At 39.9% G+C, this 19,257-nt stretch overlaps 2 protein-coding genes across 2 annotated transcripts; one reads left to right on the top strand and one right to left on the bottom strand.

The window, feature by feature from the left end:
• The first annotated feature begins 715 nt into the window (after positions 1 to 715).
• Positions 716 to 7,193, top strand: LOC115574953 (tryptase-like). The gene is made up of 5 exons (XM_030406652.1): positions 716 to 836; positions 1,295 to 1,472; positions 2,640 to 2,917; positions 4,651 to 4,790; positions 6,840 to 7,193. The coding sequence occupies exons 1-5, from the start codon at positions 779 to 781 to the stop codon at positions 7,020 to 7,022; spliced, it is 837 nt and encodes a 278-aa protein (XP_030262512.1). The 5' UTR covers positions 716 to 778; the 3' UTR covers positions 7,023 to 7,193.
• A 1,524-nt stretch (positions 7,194 to 8,717) lies between these two features.
• Positions 8,718 to 19,051, bottom strand: dus1l (dihydrouridine synthase 1-like (S. cerevisiae)). Its single transcript, XM_030408891.1, has 14 exons — positions 18,904 to 19,051; positions 17,466 to 17,707; positions 17,250 to 17,358; positions 17,062 to 17,112; positions 16,739 to 16,851; positions 16,548 to 16,630; positions 16,241 to 16,344; positions 15,948 to 16,095; positions 15,701 to 15,797; positions 14,095 to 14,183; positions 13,689 to 13,858; positions 13,543 to 13,580; positions 11,944 to 12,019; positions 8,718 to 10,416 (listed from the first exon to the last, which is right to left on the bottom strand). The coding sequence occupies exons 2-14, from the start codon at positions 17,700 to 17,702 to the stop codon at positions 10,250 to 10,252; spliced, it is 1,482 nt and encodes a 493-aa protein (XP_030264751.1). The 5' UTR covers positions 17,703 to 17,707; positions 18,904 to 19,051; the 3' UTR covers positions 8,718 to 10,249.
• Positions 19,052 to 19,257: the final 206 nt, after the last annotated feature.

The raw sequence follows: 19,257 nt of genomic DNA on the forward strand, positions 1-19,257 counted from the left end.
TGTAGACTTGTTTAAACTTTGGCAATGTATCCTATTTAAGTAGCTAGTCAAAAAATCTAAATCAAAGTTTGAATCAAACTTCAAAATACAAATCAAAAGGCCGCAGCTGCACCATGGTCTTTCACTGTAGGCAGGCAAAAGAAGTTCAGTGTCCATTCAAAGTTCCCTTGGTTTTCATGGTTTATTTTTCCGAAAAGCAAGCAAGCAAAGACCAAAGCAATCCTGCATGCCTCCCCCGCTCTGGTAAAATCCAGAGGCCCAGGTACATTTTGGGTGGGGGCCCGCCCTTCTACATATATAACCTGAGGGTGCTCACAGTGTTACCCAAATGATATTCCCAAACAAAACTAAACACTAACTAGACTAACTAATCACCCTAAACAAGGAAATAAATAGACTGAACAAATAAGTCACTAAAGAAAATGCTATCAAACTCTAAATAAACAAATCATCTAGAACAATCAAGCAACATTTTTTTGTCATTAGCAAAAATGATAACCAAAAACTAACAACAATCGAAGAGCTCCAACAAATATGTTATGGATTTATAGCCACACTGACTTATTAAAGTAGCACAACTCTGAGTTGTATTGAGTTAAAAGTGTAACATCTCTCTCTCTAAGATGGTACCAGTATCATAGATCTGTATAGTGTGAGAGGAAAAGGAGGGGTTATAGTGCTGATAAGAGAGATAATAGTTCCATCTCTCCAGCTATGTATATAAACCTGCAGCTGCAGCTCACAGTCTGCACAGCCACTGCTCGACCTCGTCACAGCCATGGCTATCTGCAAACTTCTCACTGTGCTGTTGCTGGTGCTGCTGCACAACATTGGAGGTGAGGAAGACAAAAATGTTGACTGGTTGTAATATTGTCTTCAGAATGTTACACTGGTATTAAGATGGATGTTTTGATTTATCTGCACTTCATGGAGGGTCATTTACAATAGAATATCATGTGTTCTTTAATTATAAATATTTTTTTTATTGACGGTTCTTCAAAGTTTTCTTTCTTTTTCTTTACTTTCAACTAATGTTAATGAGTGGACATCCGATAGTAATCACTGAGTTTAAAAATGCAAATAATGTAACATAATCTTAATGTAACACATGCCAAATTTGCAAGACAGCCCAAATAATCAATGATTTGTTATAGGCAATGTGTTACTCTCATGTCTGTCCATCAACCATGAAGCATGTATGCACAAAACAACCAAAATGTGGACCCACTCTGTTCCAGAGCCTCCACAGGATACCTTTAAAACAGCTTAATTAAGTCCCCTTATGCTTTTTTAGGTTTCCTTGGTGCTGAGGTGAGGAGCTCCATCGTCGGGGGGAAGGATGCTGATAAGAACAAGTGGCATGAGATGGTGTACCTCAACATCACATCACGTGATAAAGTCACCAAGTGGCGCTGTGGGGGCACTGTCCTCAACGATCAGTGGGTGCTGACTGCTGCCAGCTGCTGGGATGAGTAAGTGCTCTCAGAAGTATAGGCTCATTCTATACCAACTCACCCAATAGGTGTGTTTCTCAGCGCTGAAGCTATATTTAGTGGGAGCAAATAACTTCTAGATGTGACAGAACTACTTTAATACTACACAGTATTACGTTCACATTGCACAGAACTACATTGATAATACATAGAAATAATGTGAAAATGTGAAAACTAGTGAAGATATACATTTCTACACAGATTCTTCATTCTGGTAACAAACTGGTTTCCCGTTACTAGTTTGATTAATGTAACCATTCAGCAAAAAAACTACTTCAAGTTTCCTTAAGTTCTCTGAGATGTTCAGGACATGTTTCAACCCAAACCAGTGAAAAATTAGTGATTGGTGAGGTTCAGAGTACACAGAATCACAAAAATACAAACATTTTGCTCAGAAAGCCAAACATAAAAAGATTGAGATACTTTTGAGTAATTAAAACTTTATTTATTTTGTACTTTCACAAAAGCAAGTGACAAAGTGCTTTAAAACAGACAGGGGAAAGTAAAGATAAATGATAAACCACAGTACAATTCATAATATCAACAATAATAATGTTGTGTCTATAAAAGATTTGACATAGAAGTAGCATATAAATGGAGAATAATAAAGGACCGAGCACTAAATCTTGGTACTCAATAAGAGAAATGGCCAGTGGAGGGTCTTAAATCCCCAATCGCCACACAGAATTTCCTGACATACCGACAAAACCACCCAGAAGGTCTGGAGAGGTGAGCATGACCACTGAACAGAGCAGAGCAAGAGCAGTAGTAATTTACGACTAAAGATTTGAAGGAAACAAAAAACCTCTTTGCTTGAAAGCATGTTATTCATAGTCATGAACCATACAAAAGTAACTAATACTCTGAGTAGCTTTAGAGAGGACTACTTTCACTACTTTCACCAGCTTTCACTGTGTCTTTCTGCTGTTTGGTTGGTAATAACAAGTAGTGCTGTGTCAAGAATTCAACATTTAAATGTCTACATTGGTTCTTTCCAGTCAAAAAGCAAGCTTATGTGCTTTTATGGTTAAACATCCCTTTAAAAGATGCCCTACTCAACCTCCCATGTTAGAATACTAATGTATAGTGATGTGTCATCTGTAAATGCTTAAAGGAAAACTAATATGAGTGTGTTTGTGTTGCCAGAAAGCGTCGGCCTAATAAGGACCGATCGATGGCTTGGGTCGGCTCATACAGCCTTAAAACGTATCAAGGCCGTTTCAAGGGCATAACCAAAATCATTACTCACCCTGACTACCTCTCCTTGGATGGCACCTATCAGAACGACATCGCCCTGGTGAAGTTGAAGACAAAGATAGAGACCTGGGCCAACGTTAGAAATGTGAAACTGCCCAGCGCCAACGACATCTTCGATTCATCAACTGAGTGTTGGATTGCCGGCTGGGGGTACACTGGGACTAATGGTGAGTTCTGCACATAAAGCAGTCTATAATGTATGCACACTGCAAAATGACAAATTGAAAAAACGTACGCAAATCCATGCATTTGTTTGATTAGATATTTTATTGAATTTGTTGAATTCGGTTTTTTTTTTTTGTCATATTCTCCACAAATGTATTTGGATGTTTTTTTCAGGGAGATAGATCTGTAAATCAACACCTCCTTACAAACCTAAGAAACAGCCGGCGTGGCCTTCACAAACGAAAAAGACTGAAGGAAAAAAAACACTGGAATTATCTGTCGCCTACTAAGACTGCTCACACAACGCTAGATGTAGTACACTGTACACTCCCACAACACAAAGAGCATGAGTACAACAATAGAATCCGTCTCATGTTACTGATGTTGATACACATTAACAAGCAATTAACACCTAAAAAAAAATCACCTTGAAATTGGGCTTCACTGGACGTGAAATAACACCATACAGGAAGGAGCAAACAACTAAATGTTTACCTACAAAGATTATACGTAAAAAAATATATTTTTTGATCAGTACAAAATTAGGCCCCCGAATCTTTGCAAGAACTACTTGAATACCAAAGAAGACCAAGGTGTCCTAAGTGTCATGGACGCTTCTCCATGTCAGGTCAAGTGCATACTGTTGTTAAAGCAAAAGGCGGCCATAACAAATACTAGTTTTCACTAGTATAGCTGAGGATATTGTTATTAAATTCAAAACAAATACCAAAATATATTAATTGTATTTCACTTGTGGTCCCAAAATCTTTCCAGCCTGGGACTTCCAATAAGAACAGAATTTTCTCCATTACTCTCTGGTGTTTTTACAAAAGTAGGAGTATGGTCACCAACCATACCACAGTTCCTCTGATTTTCTAATTTTGACAAAAGCAATGTTTTCATAATTATATTCAGAAGTTTCTTTTATGTGTTGTGTTTCATTCATGGCAGCTTGTAATCAATCGCCTGACATGGCGCTTGCTGTACTGACGGAATTATTGCTGTGGGAGGAATATAACACTGAATGTATGATGATAACAGATGAAAATGGAGGAGGTTTTGCAAGTTTGTATAGACTAGGTAACAGTAGAAATTGGAAATTAAGGTATCTCCGTGGTATGAGCCCAAAGGAAGACCCCCTGCCACTGGGCTAAAAAGTGCTTATGTGGGATCATTTACAGTACCTCTTTAAATGACATCACATCTAGTTACCATGAATACACTGATGTTTTCATTTCAAGGTGAGCGCAGAGAAAACTCCCTCCTTCAGTAGGCAAATGTGGAAAACTAGCTCATTCTGCACAGTGAAGCTCAAACATCCCAGTTAAGGGGCAGGACAGCTAGACTGGAGGGGTGCAAACAACACATAATGTGTTCAGTAGTCATAGAGATGCTGCAGGATAATTTTGTTAACTTTTTTACACAACCAGGTTAGATATTTGCTCATTTCCAGTCTTGTTGCTAAGCTAAGCTAACCAGCAGGTGGTTTAGCTTCATATTTATGTGACAGACAGACTTGGCATCATACTCTCATATCAATCGGTTCAAATTTATGGTAGTTCTAAAAAAATGATATTTTCACTTTGCTCAAGGCTTGGTTTATCAATGAGATGATCTTAGTTTGTTTCATTAAACCCAAAGACTACCAGACATAAATTCTCTGAACACTCATCTACATCCAGTATTCATAAACATACCACCTCTTCCTTTGCACTTATTCTGTGTGTCAATGCAGCTCCACTGCCGGATCCAGAAACCCTTCAGGAGCTGAAGATTCCCATCATCCCTCAGAGTGTGTGTAATAAAACACATCCTGAGCTGACTGATGACATGCTGTGTGCAGGGGACCTGGCTGGAGGCAAAGACGGCTGCAAAGTGAGTTGAACGTGAATTATACATTTAATTACATATGAAGGGAACATGAGTCCTCGGTTGGGAAGCACTGGCCTTCACTAAGTAGCTGTACAGTCACCAACAACTGTGATGTCATTGTGTTGGCTGACTTGCTGTCTGTTTATTTCTTTTCTTTCTTTTTCTTATTTGTCAGACATGAAACACATGTGAAATTTGTCCTCTGCATTTAACCCATCACTAGCTGCACATTCTAAGTATACACACACAAGCTAGGAGCAGTGGGCTGCTATGTCAGTGCCCAGGGAGCACAGTGCCTTGCTCAAGGGCATCTCGGTAGTAACCTAGGAAGTGGACTGGCCACCCTCCAGTCCCCAAGCCAAGTCTCTGCTGACTAATCCACTGCCGCCCCTTAGCGGTGAGCTATCCCCTCCCTCCTCTCTATGACACCAAATGAACGAGCAGCGGTAAATCTCCAGTCTTTGCTGCATGAGTACGGGGGGCAGAGACATGGGTTATCGATCATACACTCTTAACAGAAAATTGTTTGCACAAAGAGTTATTTAATGCTTATTTTGATTCATTTAAAAAATCATCTACAGCTACTTTAAAACCAGCTCCACCTTTAGTAGCACTATATTCCAACAATAACAGCATCAAAGGTCCCAGTTAATGCTCATTTTCCAGTAAAAAGTAAAAATTGTTTAATTGTGTCTTAAAAAATGTTTACGTGTCTTAATGATCAGAAAACCTATTAATACTGTCCTACTGTCTGCTGCTGCAGCACCTCTACTCTTCCTCTGTCTGGCTCTATGATATTAGCTCCTGTGTCTTTAAGGTCTCCTGCTTTGCTCTGACTGGTGAGCAATCTCATCCACAACTACCATAGTCAACTACTGTGTCATCTCAAAAGTTAAAACAAAGAAGGAGCAACGCAAAGTGTGCCGACACTTCATTTTACAGGTCTGCAAATACCATGGTAATTCGAGGGTCATGACCTGTGGAGGACTAAACCTGACATAAGTATAAATAAATAAATAAATGCATAAATAAATAAATGAATAAATGCATAAATAAATACATGTATAAATAAATAAATGCTGAAATAAATAAATGCTGAAATAAATGAATAAATAAATGAATAAATAAATGCATAAATAAAGGACTGAGGTTAGGACCTCCTACCTCCTCATTAACATATGGACACAGAAATACAGAAATAAATAAATGTAGGTGAACAGAAATGTAGAAATAGATAAAAAGCATTTATTCTTTTATTTATACTTTTATTTATTTATTTATACATTTATTTCAGCATTTATTTATTCATACATTTATTTATTCATACATTTATTTATTTATGCATTTATTTATTTATTTATTTATGCATTTATTTATTTATTCCTGTATTTATTCATATATTTATTTATGCATTTATTTATTCATTCATTTGTTTCAGCATTTATTTATTTATTTATTTATTTATACTTGTCAGGTTTAGTCCTCCATAATGACCAAGGAGCTCCTTCTTTGAAATGTGCCCCCAACAATTTTATTTTATCTTATCACCAAATTGTATAATTTCAACAAATCTGTCCAGCTTTGGAACAGTTTTCCCAAGAATATACTAACTACCCACAGATACAACTTTATAAGCAACAATTATGTGACTAGTTTCCCAATTTTACTGTGTAATTCTTTACCTACTAAGGCCTACTAGTGTCTTTAAACCGCTCAAGTTAAATGTCACAAGTCAAATGATTTGTGACCACAATCTCTAGAAACTGGAAAATTAAAATGACATTATTAACAGGAATTTAGCAGAAGTTTCCTGGAAATAAAGTACTGCTATTTATTAACTGCATGAAGGACAATATGATTATGAAATCATGTTGTAGTGATTTTAAATACATGTTGAGGAAATGCAGGGGTAATTTCAAAGAATGATTAGATATGTTGGGTGGTTATACTTCATACCTACCATGACATTTCCAGACCTGTAAAAAAGATCTTGTTACACAAAGTGTACAGATTTATGCAATGAGTGTGTATGTGTTCTTTGTGCTTCCAAAGGGGGACACTGGTGGCCCGCTGATGTGTCGTGCAGCCAGTGGCTTTGTGCAGGCGGGCATCATGAGTTATGGGAGTTCCAGTGGTTGTGGTCTCGCAGGCCAACCTACCATCTACGCCAAGGTGTCCCAGTATCTGAGCTTCATCAATGAAAACATTCACCGCAGCGAGGAAACCTCTGCTTAAGTCTAAACTTCCGAAAGGCTAAAGCTGTCCAGTCTACTCACCTTCCAACCTGCATTACAGCTTCTCTCTGTGTTGAACTGTCATTCCATGTTTCCTTTATGCTGGTTTAACGTGTACTCATGTAACAGGTTTGTTCAATGAAATCCTTTGCAATAAAGCTTTGAAGCATCAGTTTTAGTCCCTCCATCTTTTGGAAAAATTTTGGTCAGCACAGGCAGAACTGCATGTCATTCTAATATTAGAGATACCACATGTTTCAAGAACCGACATCGTTGATAAAAACAGAATATACACACTGGGCCCACCTGTCACACAAGGGTCATTGCATCTTTCCGATCATCTTAAGAATCCAGTGCAGCCATTTTTAAAATGCCATCATTATGTAGAAATTGGCATTTTGTTTGATTTTGGTCTTTAGAACGGATTTAGTTCCAAAAAATGTTGGATCCTCCAATTCAACACAATGCAACTCATTAGTACCTCCTTCTGTTCTCACATGCCTGGTAAACACCCATGTCTTTGTCGCTCCATATCGTCAGTTTGAAATGCAGGCTTTGGCCACTGATGTTGTGGGCACATTGGCAGGAAGCCGGAGGGTGCTGCAGGCTGTCCACCATTCATCCATCCAGAGACATGACAGGAATGACTCCTCTGTGTTCATTTTAGTCTGGCTGTCAGTGTGTCACTTTTAAAAGCTGCACTCTGAATATGATGAAACAGCCAGACTTCCACATGAAAGTATACTTTCAACATTATAGCTCTGCCATGTGTGAGAAATTCACAGCTTTTCATGCTACTGATATTTTACCAGACTGCTGCCAATACTTGCTTTTCTCCAGAGGCAAGTTCATCACAGTGATAAAAATGTTTTGGTGGAGCAGTTCAATATCTGTATAATTTATTACTGCTTGGTGAAATGGTGAAAACATCACAGCCTGTCAGTCAAGCAAAGAGCTGTTTTCCAAATGTGTTGATGTTAAACTGGAAGTTATTTAAGACCATTCAAAGTGGATACAGTTGCAATGAGTTCACACAATTGAATTGTCAGCGTCTAATTATTCAACTATTTATTCATTAGTTTAAGCTTTCTTTTTTAATCATTTTAATTGCAATCCCATTCCTTGTGTGTTGCATGAAATAAAGTCATGGAGTGTTCTGTGTATGTTCTTTAGGTAATAAGGATATTAGGGTTTCTGTTTCGTACCCAAAACAAAAATTGTAGATTTATTTTACTGTTCAATTTTTCCGTATAAAATTTCACTTTAATGGACATTTTACTAATTGTCATGAAAATCATATATATTTACAAACCGCAGCATGCCAACATGTTCTTCATGTGCATGTTTTGCTCTGAAAAGCATGATAAAATCGCTCCTAAAGTGCCTCTGCAAAAAACAAGGAGCTATAATAATGAAAATGGATTCATAGCTTCACAGGAAAAAAAGCGACTGAGGTGGTAACCTACATATCACGCATTTGACTTTATCTTAACACTCCTTAAATACATGATATCTGAACATTCAAAATTCACCTCACTTCACCTCAGCCTAAAGGCAGTATTAGCTGCTGATCGTACACTTTGGCAGGATTGAGTTGAAGGACTCATTGAAGGAGAAATGTTAAACCCACTTGAATGAAGTGAAAAATGCAGGCACGTGTCTTCTGTATATGTCATCAATAAAAACAAGACAATACATCGAGGCTGGTAAGGGCTACCAGATGTATTCTTTAGTAAAAAGAAAAAAAATTACCATGTTAGCAACAATTCATTGATAGAGCCAACATTTTGGGGTTTGATTTACATTAAAGCCCCTGAAAACGTATCTTCTGAATATTCTGCCAGAGCCTGACAAGTTTAAAGTTACTGCACAACAGATTCCTGTATTCATTTTTGTCACTGCTCTTTTCACTGGTGTAATTTAGTTGGCGATATAATATCAAAAGCTGACTTCATCTACCAAACATGATTATTAACATAGGTATCTGATTACAGTTGTTGACACTCACACAGTAAGAGTGTTTAGTTTGGGATAAGTTATACATAAAGAGGATTTTCTTACAAACCTGGTTGTTGCTAATTTTGGCAAGAATTTTAATTGTTTAGAGAAATATTGTTTTAAAAAATGTTTGCAGGGGCTTTAGTTCAGATGAGAGGATTAACATCAGTAACCCGAATTCAGTTGAGAAAATTGACATTTTGCCGCCATCTTCACAGGAAGACTCTCCTCTGTTAAAAACAAAAGAGAAGTCTCCACAGCGTTTTTGTTCTTGTATACATGCCGTCTCAAGCAACCTAATCATTAGCACAGCCAACGGTCATCTGTGTCACAAGAGGTCTGTTGTTTTTTGTCTTTTTCTGAAAGTAGGCAAGCTGGACTAAACGCTTCCAGAGATACATTTGATAAACGGCTTCTCATTTACCCCAAAAAAAAGTCTTTGTTAACTGTATGCACATTTATACAGGTAAGCAACTTCAAATACATTTCTGTTGGATTGTGTCGTCACTGAGCAAGTCTTAGACAAGAGCAGATAGAGCACCACTATGATACCTTTTACCCGTTTTCTCCCTCATGGGCTCAAGTTCATATCTGGATAGGCAGTGGTACTTCTCATTAAAAAGGCACATACACAAGGCAAACCTTTACCCGAAATAAATAGGTTAACTTAAGAATTCAAATGCAACCACATTCTTGACCTTAAATGACAGAAATAAAGCCTGTAAGGACGAGCCATTTTCTCCATGAATCTGGAAGTTACTGGATCTTTTTACTTTGGTGGCTCAGTAACAACTTTGCATAAAATAACATACAAACTCCTCATAAAATCTTTGCCTTTAAAATAAAAGACGATGGAGTTAAAAAAAACGTTTGCTTTTGTCTCAACAAGGAAACAAAAAGAGAAAAAAAAAATAAAGCCTTTAGAGCCAATCATCATCCTGAAACTGTTACTTTATGGATTTGGTCAGCTGATCAGAGTCCATCCACACCACACCATCAGTGCCCTCCTGCGGGTCACTAAGCAGCTGTATGTCCTGACTGATCATTGGCTCCTTCTACATGCACACACTAACTTTAACTTGAAGGCTCCAACTGCATGACTCAGCTGCCAGAAGGAACAGGACAGCCAAAATCACTTGTGAGCTGAACATGTTGTGAGTGAAATGTTGTGCGAACACTCAAAGGTGATGCGAGTATGGCGTGTGCATGTAGAAGGAGCCTTAGTCGTGCTCATCGCAGCAGCTGTGTCTTGGATTGTTCCTGCAGCTCTGTTCTTGGATCCAGGTGAGGCTGAGGAGAGCTGGTGCTCTTCGTCGTCTCTGTCGCAGAGTCCTCCTTCTTCTCGTCTTGCTCGGCTTTCTGTTTCTCTGCCTTGGTCTTGAACCTAAGCCCGTGGCCTGTTAACCAAAAAACATACCGATTATTTTCAGTATTGAGTTGATCCCTTTTCAGTTTACTGATTCAGTCTGCAAAATATAACAAAGCACACTTCAGGTCTTTGACACTACTTACTTAGCATGCTGTCACATCTAGCCTGTTAGTTTCAGTTTAAATGGACTATGCCAGGGGTACTCAAATACAAATCTTAAAGGGCCACAAAGATTTTCTCAAAGGTCCATGTGTTGAAGTCGGTCAGGCCACATGCAATGATACTGTAATATTCAAAACAAAATGTCCTTTTCATTCTAAACAACAAAATACGAACTAAAATAAAATGTAATTTCCATTTTAACATAAATTAAAATACATAGTTGAATATTTCCTCTTTTTGTTTGCCTTCAGACATTGTGTCCATCACTTCATCATGCATTATTTTATTTCATTGTGACATAGATGTGACAAGAATCCTGCTTGCAGCTTGATATGACGATTTCAGTGTATTTATTGGTGTTGTGCTTATCGCTGAATTTTGAGGAAATGTCTCTTCAAAATTCCTATGCTTCGTCTCATAATGCCGTTTCAAATTGGAAATCTTCATCACAGCTTCTCCTGGCATATTGTAATGCACCTTGTGGACTGTGGCGCAATGACTCTTGTAGGTATTCTGTTGGTGTTGGTGTAATTATGGTTCGTGAATGTGTTTGTGAATAAGATGTTATGTAAGATGGTTGTGGGTTAATTCACGTCATTTGTTCTTTGATTAAATGGAGTTGAGTTTTAACAAGGATGATAAACATTTTGGCACCGTGAGTGAAAGGGTGTTTGCCGGGAGAAACTCCCCGTCCGTTACAATATTTGAGCGTTTGAAAATACATGATGAGACGGAGTAGAATTAGTTAAACTACGTCTGGCCTTTGTTATCGCTGCACTGTCAGATACGTGGGGCTTGTCCTGTCAGAGGGAGAATGAATGCAAATTTTAAATCCCTATTTCTCTGAGTCGCAGATTTTCACTGTTCACTTTGTAATAGCAGTTTACTTGGAAACACGCCATCTTCAATCTTTTACCACCGGCAAAATGTGAATATGCGAACTGCTCCGAAAACGAAAGTGAAAGTTAAAAGTTACGCTCGTAGCGGTGAGTGACCCAGCTGTCTCTGTATCGTTGGCATGGAGACAAGTCCCGGTGCACACGTGCTGACCCAACCAAAACCCATGGTGAAGGAATAAAAGTTCTGGGGCCACAAACAGGAGGCCAGCGGGCCGGATGCGGCCCGGGGGCCGCATATTGAGGATCGCTGGACTATGCTATGTCAAGCCTCCAGGTGTCAATCAAACGGAGGTGATGATTAAACAGCTGGACTGAGACATCCTGAAAAGGAGGGTAAAACCAGCACTAAAAGTGAAATCTCCTGATCTTTATGACTGATTTATAGCTTGGATGTACACATAATTCTGTAAAAAAAAAAACTGCTGTGTGTGTGTGTGTGTGTGTGTGTGTGTGTGTGTGTGTGTGTGTGTGTGTGTGTGTGTGTGTGTACTGACTTGGACAGTCTGCGACCTCCTTGTAGGCCTTCTTCTTACAGCAACCTCGACACAGGTTGAAGACACATTTATTTCCCTGCAGAGAAAAATAAGTTTAACAAAGCAGAAAGCGACAAACAGAGATATTCCTGCGAAGAACATCGGCAATGGAACTGACAAAAAATCATTACAGCTTCTTATTTTCATTCGTATTGCACAGATATCTGCTTGACTGAGAGAGGCTCAGTGATGACGACTACTTTGTCACAAAAAACATTCATGAAGTTTCGTTCAGTAATAGGTATAGGTATTTTAAAAATGTGACTGAATCTGCTGGATCGAAAATATACATAGTAACTTGAACAATCAATTTTGGTGATTATAGAAAGCTGTGCGATCAGATGTTGTTTGTAGCATGACCTCTTAACTTCCTCTGACTGATAAAGACCGGGCTTGTGTGATACACCCATTAGACTCAGCCACAAACGCTACAATGGGAAAGTCTAAGGAGCTCAGCTTCGATTTGACGGAGCGCATTATTGATTTGAACAAGTCAGGAAAGTCACGTGGAGCCTTTTCAAAGCAGTTACAGGTCCCAAGATCAACTGTGCAAACAACTGTTTGTAAGTATAAAGTGCTTGGCACAGTTTGTGTCACTGCCACGATCAGAAAACACAAACTATCACCTGCTGCTGAGAGAAAACTAGTCAGGATGGTCAAGAGTCAACGAAAAACCTGTGATGAATTAGATGCTGCTGGAAGACAGATGACAGTGTTCACAGTCAGGTGTGTTTTACATCCCCATGAGCTGAGAGGCTGCCATACAAAAAAGAAGCTCTTGCTCCAGACACACCTCAAAGCTTGACTGAAGTTTGCTGCTGATCACATTGACAAAGGAAATCCCTTCTGGAGGACTTTGTGGTCGGATGAAACAAATTGAGTTGTTTGGTCACAATGAGCAGCAATATGTTTGGAGGAGAGAAGGTGAAGCCTTTAACCCCCGAAACACCAAACCTACTGTCAAGTATGGTGCTGGTAATATTAAGCTGTGAGGCTGTACTGCTGCCAGTGGATCTGCGGCTCTAAAGAAAGTAAATGGAATGATAAAAGAAGGAGGATTCTCTTCAAGGAAAACCTAAAATCAGCCAGAATCAGAGATGAACATCTCGTTGAGAACATGTGGACTGTGCTGGACAATGTCTGTGCAAGGAAGCAGACAAATGTAGTTTATAACTATTCTGTCAAGAGAAGTGGTTAAAAGTTCAGCCAGAGGACCACCAGCAGTTTGTGGATGACTATCATAAGCACCTAACTGAGGTGAAAATGGCCTAAAGACATTTAACCAAATATTAGAATTACTGCATGTACATTTTTGAGCCAGCAGATTTGGTCACATTTTCCAAAATACCAATAATACATTCATTACTGCACCAAGCTTCATGATTGTTTTTTGTGACAAAGTAGTTTGTGTTCCTCTCATTCATCACAGAAACATGAGAGCTACACAAACCACTGGAACTCAAGAATGCCCTGATATACATGTTACTTGCGCCACCACTATGTGTGCATCAACACTATTTGGGTTCTTCGGTCGACATTAGGAAATCAAAAATCAATTACCTTTGGGTTTCCACACTGCTCACATTTGATGTACTTGGCTGTGGGAGAAAAGACGAGGGGCACCATGAGATTTCAGTAGTGTTCTACTTGAATGTTTCAAGCGAGGAAGTGTGCCGTTGGATCTGACAGTGACCAGCTGGACTCACGTTTCTGCTCGGGACAGAAGTTCTTGTTGGGGTTTCGGGATCTCTTCTTCTGCTTGTTTTTGGAGAGTGTGTCGGCTGTTCCGTCTGAGTCCTCCAGTGCCCTCTTCTGACACACCGTCTTCTTCACCTCTGAACCCTGGCTGTTACCGTTAGCAACCGGCTCCTTTGGCCTGTAAGTCATAGTCAGTAACTTTACTACGCGAGGGAATCTTTTCCCTCTTCACTGGTGTCAATCACAGTTCAGTCATTGGGTACTTGGTTATGTATCTCTCCATTAGACCTATCTGTCCAAGCGTGTAGATAACCTTGCTGTGGAGTTGACATTTACTGTAACAATGTATGAGAATGATCTGAAACTGTGTCAGTGGAAAGATTAGAGAGAAAAACAACAGAGGTTGTGACTCACGCTGGTCTGACATATGGCTGGCAGATCCAGTGGGGGAACGGCAGGCCACTCTCCTTCTCTTCCACATCCTTTCCTTTGGCTATCTCCTCCTGTACACACACATACAGTACAGCTACTGGTACAGAGGACTATCTACAGCAGGTGTCCTTCATCCTGTAAGTATTCCAGTCTGCATGTGTAAGTAAGTATGTATTTTGTCCACCATCTACACACCCATGCCTTGTCCCGGTTACACTCATCAAATGTCTTGATGTTACTCTGACTCACTGGATCTAAAGGCTTTTAGTGGACACCACCACCTAGGGGATCTAATGTGTTAGTCATGTGTTGAACAGATGGTCCAATACTGAATTTCCACCTGGTATTGACATGCAGTCTGCATCCAGATCATTTATTTGTATGAGGGAATTATGCATGTTAATGCAAGATATACAGTTAAAAGTATATGTAGGACAATATTACAATCATTTGACCTCTTCCTGGATATGAAAGATACCAGAGAGCTCCCCTCAGGAGACTCTGCACCATTAAGTTCTCAACAAGGGTAACATGAATCAAAGCTGGCACGAGTGCTACCAAACTCAACTCAGCTGGCACCGATTAGCTTCCTACAGTATGACTGCTGTTAGTCAAGTTGACAAGGATAACAAATATGGTGTTCAGACTTGGTTTCAGCATGCGTCCTGAGTGAGCTGGTCACAACTGGACAACTCAAAGTACAGGTGTGAAATGTCCCCAAGATGATTTGGGGACACATTTGAGATCCGATCAGTCAGACCACGTTCGGATGTGATCTGGGCCACATCGATGGACCTGCCTATTCAACTGACATCCTCTGTGAAACAAGATGAAGAAGCCACGCAACAACAGGCAGAATTCACCATTTAAACTCAATTTATGAAAGACGACAACATAATTGATGCTAAACATGTCAAACTTAACAGATACTGTAAACAGTAACTAATGCAGACTACTGCTTTGCCTGTTGAGAAGGAAAGTGCCCTCTAGTGACTCTATTACATAAAAAAAAAGATAAAACACTCAAATATTAGTTTTGAGTAGTTGAGTTAAGAGAAACTTGATAGAAATTGTGAAAAGCTGTCTACACCAGATTCATAACTGGTTGGGGCCTTCTTGTAAATTTGGCAAATATTCCACATGGTATTTCTTTTTGTTTGACCTTTCTGTCTTTATGTAGAACATGGGTAGGCAGCCGTTGGCACACGGAAGCTTGGCCCAGCAGCAACGAGTCTCCAAGAGAGTTTTGGAAATGTTGAGTTGCCCTCTCAGCTGCATGCCAAGATACCTTTCTTTATTTCAGGTCAGGTGTGGCACCTCTATCATTAACTGCTATTAGAACCCCTGCAGGTATAAATGCAGAGGCCTGTAAAGAGATGTCTTTATCCTGATACAGCTAGTCTGTTGGAAAAAGGTCTTATCAATTTTTAATGCTACACAAAGCAGACTAGCTATTGAATAATACTAAGTGTCAGACTGTCCAAATATGACTTCTGACAGATACTTCTTGAGCATTGAGTCGAGACCGGTCAAATTCAGAGTTTGTTCTTCTAAGTCGCGCATCTTTGCATCTGCTGTTTGTTATTACCTGACAGCGCAGCCTCAGCTGTTTGCTGACCTCAGCCAATCCAGCGAGGGTCTTCACCTTGGCCAAGTCCTCCCTCAGGTCCTGGTGAATCTGTAGCCTACAGACAGACAGATCAAAACATCTCAGCATCAGAAGTGCTTACTGGATAGACACAACTACAGAATGTATCACAGGATAACTCCATATTGATGTAGACTGTGTGAATACGAATATTCATTTTTAAAAAGTGAGAGAGAGGGGGACATACGTGTGGTGCCAGAGCTTGAAGAGGTGGGCTCGTACATATGACAGGGTGCAAGGGGGATGTTGCTTCACCACCTCTAGATATTCCTCAGCCATCTCCCACACTGGGGGGCTGCGTCCCTCAAACAGCGCAGGGTTGTGGAGGTTCCCCTCTGAAAATAATACAAAAAGTGCACAGAATTCAGTTTCAAAACAATGCATGTCCTGAGCATGAATGCACTTCATACATTGTCTTTTAAAACCAAGGAGAAATGAATGTAATTTACAAAAAAACAAATGAGACACTGTCTTATTAACCTGCACTCATAACTCCCTGCACTCCCGTCTCTTGAATGCAGCGCTCCACATCACTCAGGTGCTGAATGTTGCCATTTGCAAACACTGGAATATTTACTGCCTTCCTGTAGCACAACACAGGAAAAACAGTTACTGAAAATGTTGTGTTCGAGGATGAGGTGAATGTTGGGCATTGTGATTGAAAAAACAAAGCATAAAAAGAGCTGTAATTATTAGTTTGAGACCACTGGAAGAGCTGGACAATTGTTTATGTTGGATATAACATGCAGCGTGTGTTAAGGATTAAAACACAATGCCTGTAGCTCACCGTACTGCCTTGATGTGCTCCCAGCTGGCGATACCTGTCATGGCTCCTTTCTGGTCTTTGGTTCTGCCGTGTACCGTCAACAGCTGAGGAGAGATGCCAAAAAAAAGCTCAATATTTCAATATTATTTCAATGACTGGTTCAGCACAGCCAAGAGGTAGTGGATTTCTGAATTAAATCAATGTGATCATACCTGACATCCAGCTTTCTCCAACATCTGGGCATAGCGGACCGTCTTTTCCATCTCCTTGAACACACGGATCTTACACGTGATGGGCACAGAGAGCTTTTCATTGGCTAACCTGACTGTAAAATAAGAGGGGAAATTTGTATTGCATTTGAGACGGTTCAACTGTGATTATGCTCTGCAAAAAAAAAATCTGAATTAAACATTAGGTGAATAACTGGGATCAAGGGGCAATACACTGATGAAAAGAAATGTGAGTGTTTTTTTTTTATTTGTACGTTTTGGAATTGACAATTTAACCCCAGAGTCGTACAATAAATTAAACTTACTCATTTTCTCCAATAGTTCCCACTCGTCTTGTAGGAAAACTCCATAGTGCCCTTTGAAACAAACACCAAAGCATGTTAGTTTGCTTTCACTTGGCCGTCTGCAAGGTCAGTTTCTTTTTTTAATACAAACACTGTGAGTTGTCAAAGTCAGAAATAAAGGGGTTCATTTCTCAAAGAAGTGTGCGTACCTCTCTTAGCAATCATCTGCGGACAGCCCAGGTTGAGGTCGATAGCATCGCAGTAGTCCTGGGCCAGCAGAGCCGCCTGAACGAACACCTCTGGATCATTGGCACAAAACTGACACACAGGGAATGCAACACTGTGATATGCTGGCAATACGTGTGGAATAGTGTTAATGTATGGGGTCAATTGACACAAATGGGTCTGCCTATGTGGATCCTCACCTGTGTGATGAGAGGTCTGTCCTCTTCACACACCTCATTGTAAAGGTTTTCCCTCCTGTAGTTGGCATCCCGAACAAACACCTGAGCATGGAGCATGGGGGTGTAGCAGAGCTGAGCACCATGCCGGCGGCTCAGCAGGCGCCAGGCCAGCTCGCTCTGGTCCACCATGGGGGCCACCACAAAGCTTGCTTTTTTCAGGGTACTACTCCAGAACTCAAAGCCCTTGAGCTTGGCCATCACAGCTGAATAAAGAAAGGGTTTCCATCAAAGAAATTGTGTAAGATTAACAACCAAACACCCTTCCGAGACTGAGGATGTTCCCCGACACTAAAATGTTAGGAATTTCTTGTTGAGTTTGGTATTTAGGCTCTCTTTCCAACCTTATCATAAGCCGTCTATGGTAATTCCATGCCAACTCATGAATTCTCAGTTCTCATTGAATACATTTCAGAATTCTCGTGATTCTGTGTATTCTGTACCTCACCATCTGCTTATTTTTGCATCAAAATGTGTCCTGATCAAAAGTCCTTTTTTTAAATTAAAAAAACAAAACAAAACATAATGACGAATGTGTCATTTTGAAAAAGTCGTATCTCTACTGGTTTTCTCCAGATTCTGTGTTGTCGCTCTGTCACTTTGGGGTTATTTTAAGTGTAGACGCTTACAAGGAAGAACATTACTTTTTTTTTTAAAATCAGTATTTGCACTGTGTTGACTTAAAGGCTTCCATCTGTGTGATACCTATTGAGCCTGTTTTTCAATGGGTTCTGAACACTTTCCAAGTTATAGCTTGTAATAGTTTAATTTGTTGCAGACTATGACGTCATCCTGTTCTGTGTGTCTGCACATCATATTAATCTTAGTTCCTACTAAGTAGGTGTAAGCCCAGCAGTGAACACATGAACTGGCCCCATGTGACATTACAGAAAGTTACTGGGAAGTAGCTACCAATTAAATACTGAATTAATAATATTTTTTACCGAGCGATTAAAGCCACTTATTCGTGTACAGACTAAACTGAGATTCTAAAGCTGTCGACGACTTGAAGCCGAGTCCAAACTGGAACCAATTCCACACCTAAAATACTGTAGCTTAACTAGCCACACCGCGAGCTCAGCCACATTTTCATTTGCAAGGAGGAGTAAACTGGACAGTTCAGTTTTTGTCGCTTTCGAGTGTTTCTGATTTGAACTCTGTCTCTCTGCCTGATTAGTCATTAACATTTAGCGCTAACTAGTCAGCTGTGTCTGTGTTGTACTGTGATGTAGCTAGCGAAGCTAACTGCAGTCCGCTGACATGCCGCAGCACCGCAGCACACAAACTACAACCAGTTTGACAGAAGATGTATCACAGCTGTTTCTCTGGGAGCACCATGCGCTGCTCTGGTCATGGACTAACTGTACTCGAAATGATAAATGTATGTAGTCAGTTGTTTCACCTGTAATACAATGAGATGAGTATAGGTAGTAATGAGTATTCCTGGCGCAGCACTTTCCAAATGTGTGCAACAACGAAATGTCATCGGTGGGAAGCGTTTCCTGTGACCTCTTCTTCTGTTGGTTATAATGGCTGGAATCTAGCTAACGCGCTGTATTAGCGCCCTCTTCTGCTTCTTTTTCTTCTTCTCCTCTAATTTAATGGCTACCCTCTTCTGGTGTGGTGTACGGAGCGCAGGGTAGTGGTTTAAAGAAAGAATTCAAAACTCCAGCCATGGAAATGTAAACACGTTTTATGTCATATTATTGGAGTATATGTGCTAATGTGGCAGCAGTTAACTGTTGAAGTAGTTCTA

Source organism: Sparus aurata, chromosome 23 (genome assembly GCF_900880675.1).
Source record: "Sparus aurata chromosome 23, fSpaAur1.1, whole genome shotgun sequence".
Taxonomy (NCBI): Eukaryota; Metazoa; Chordata; class Actinopteri; order Spariformes; family Sparidae; genus Sparus; species Sparus aurata.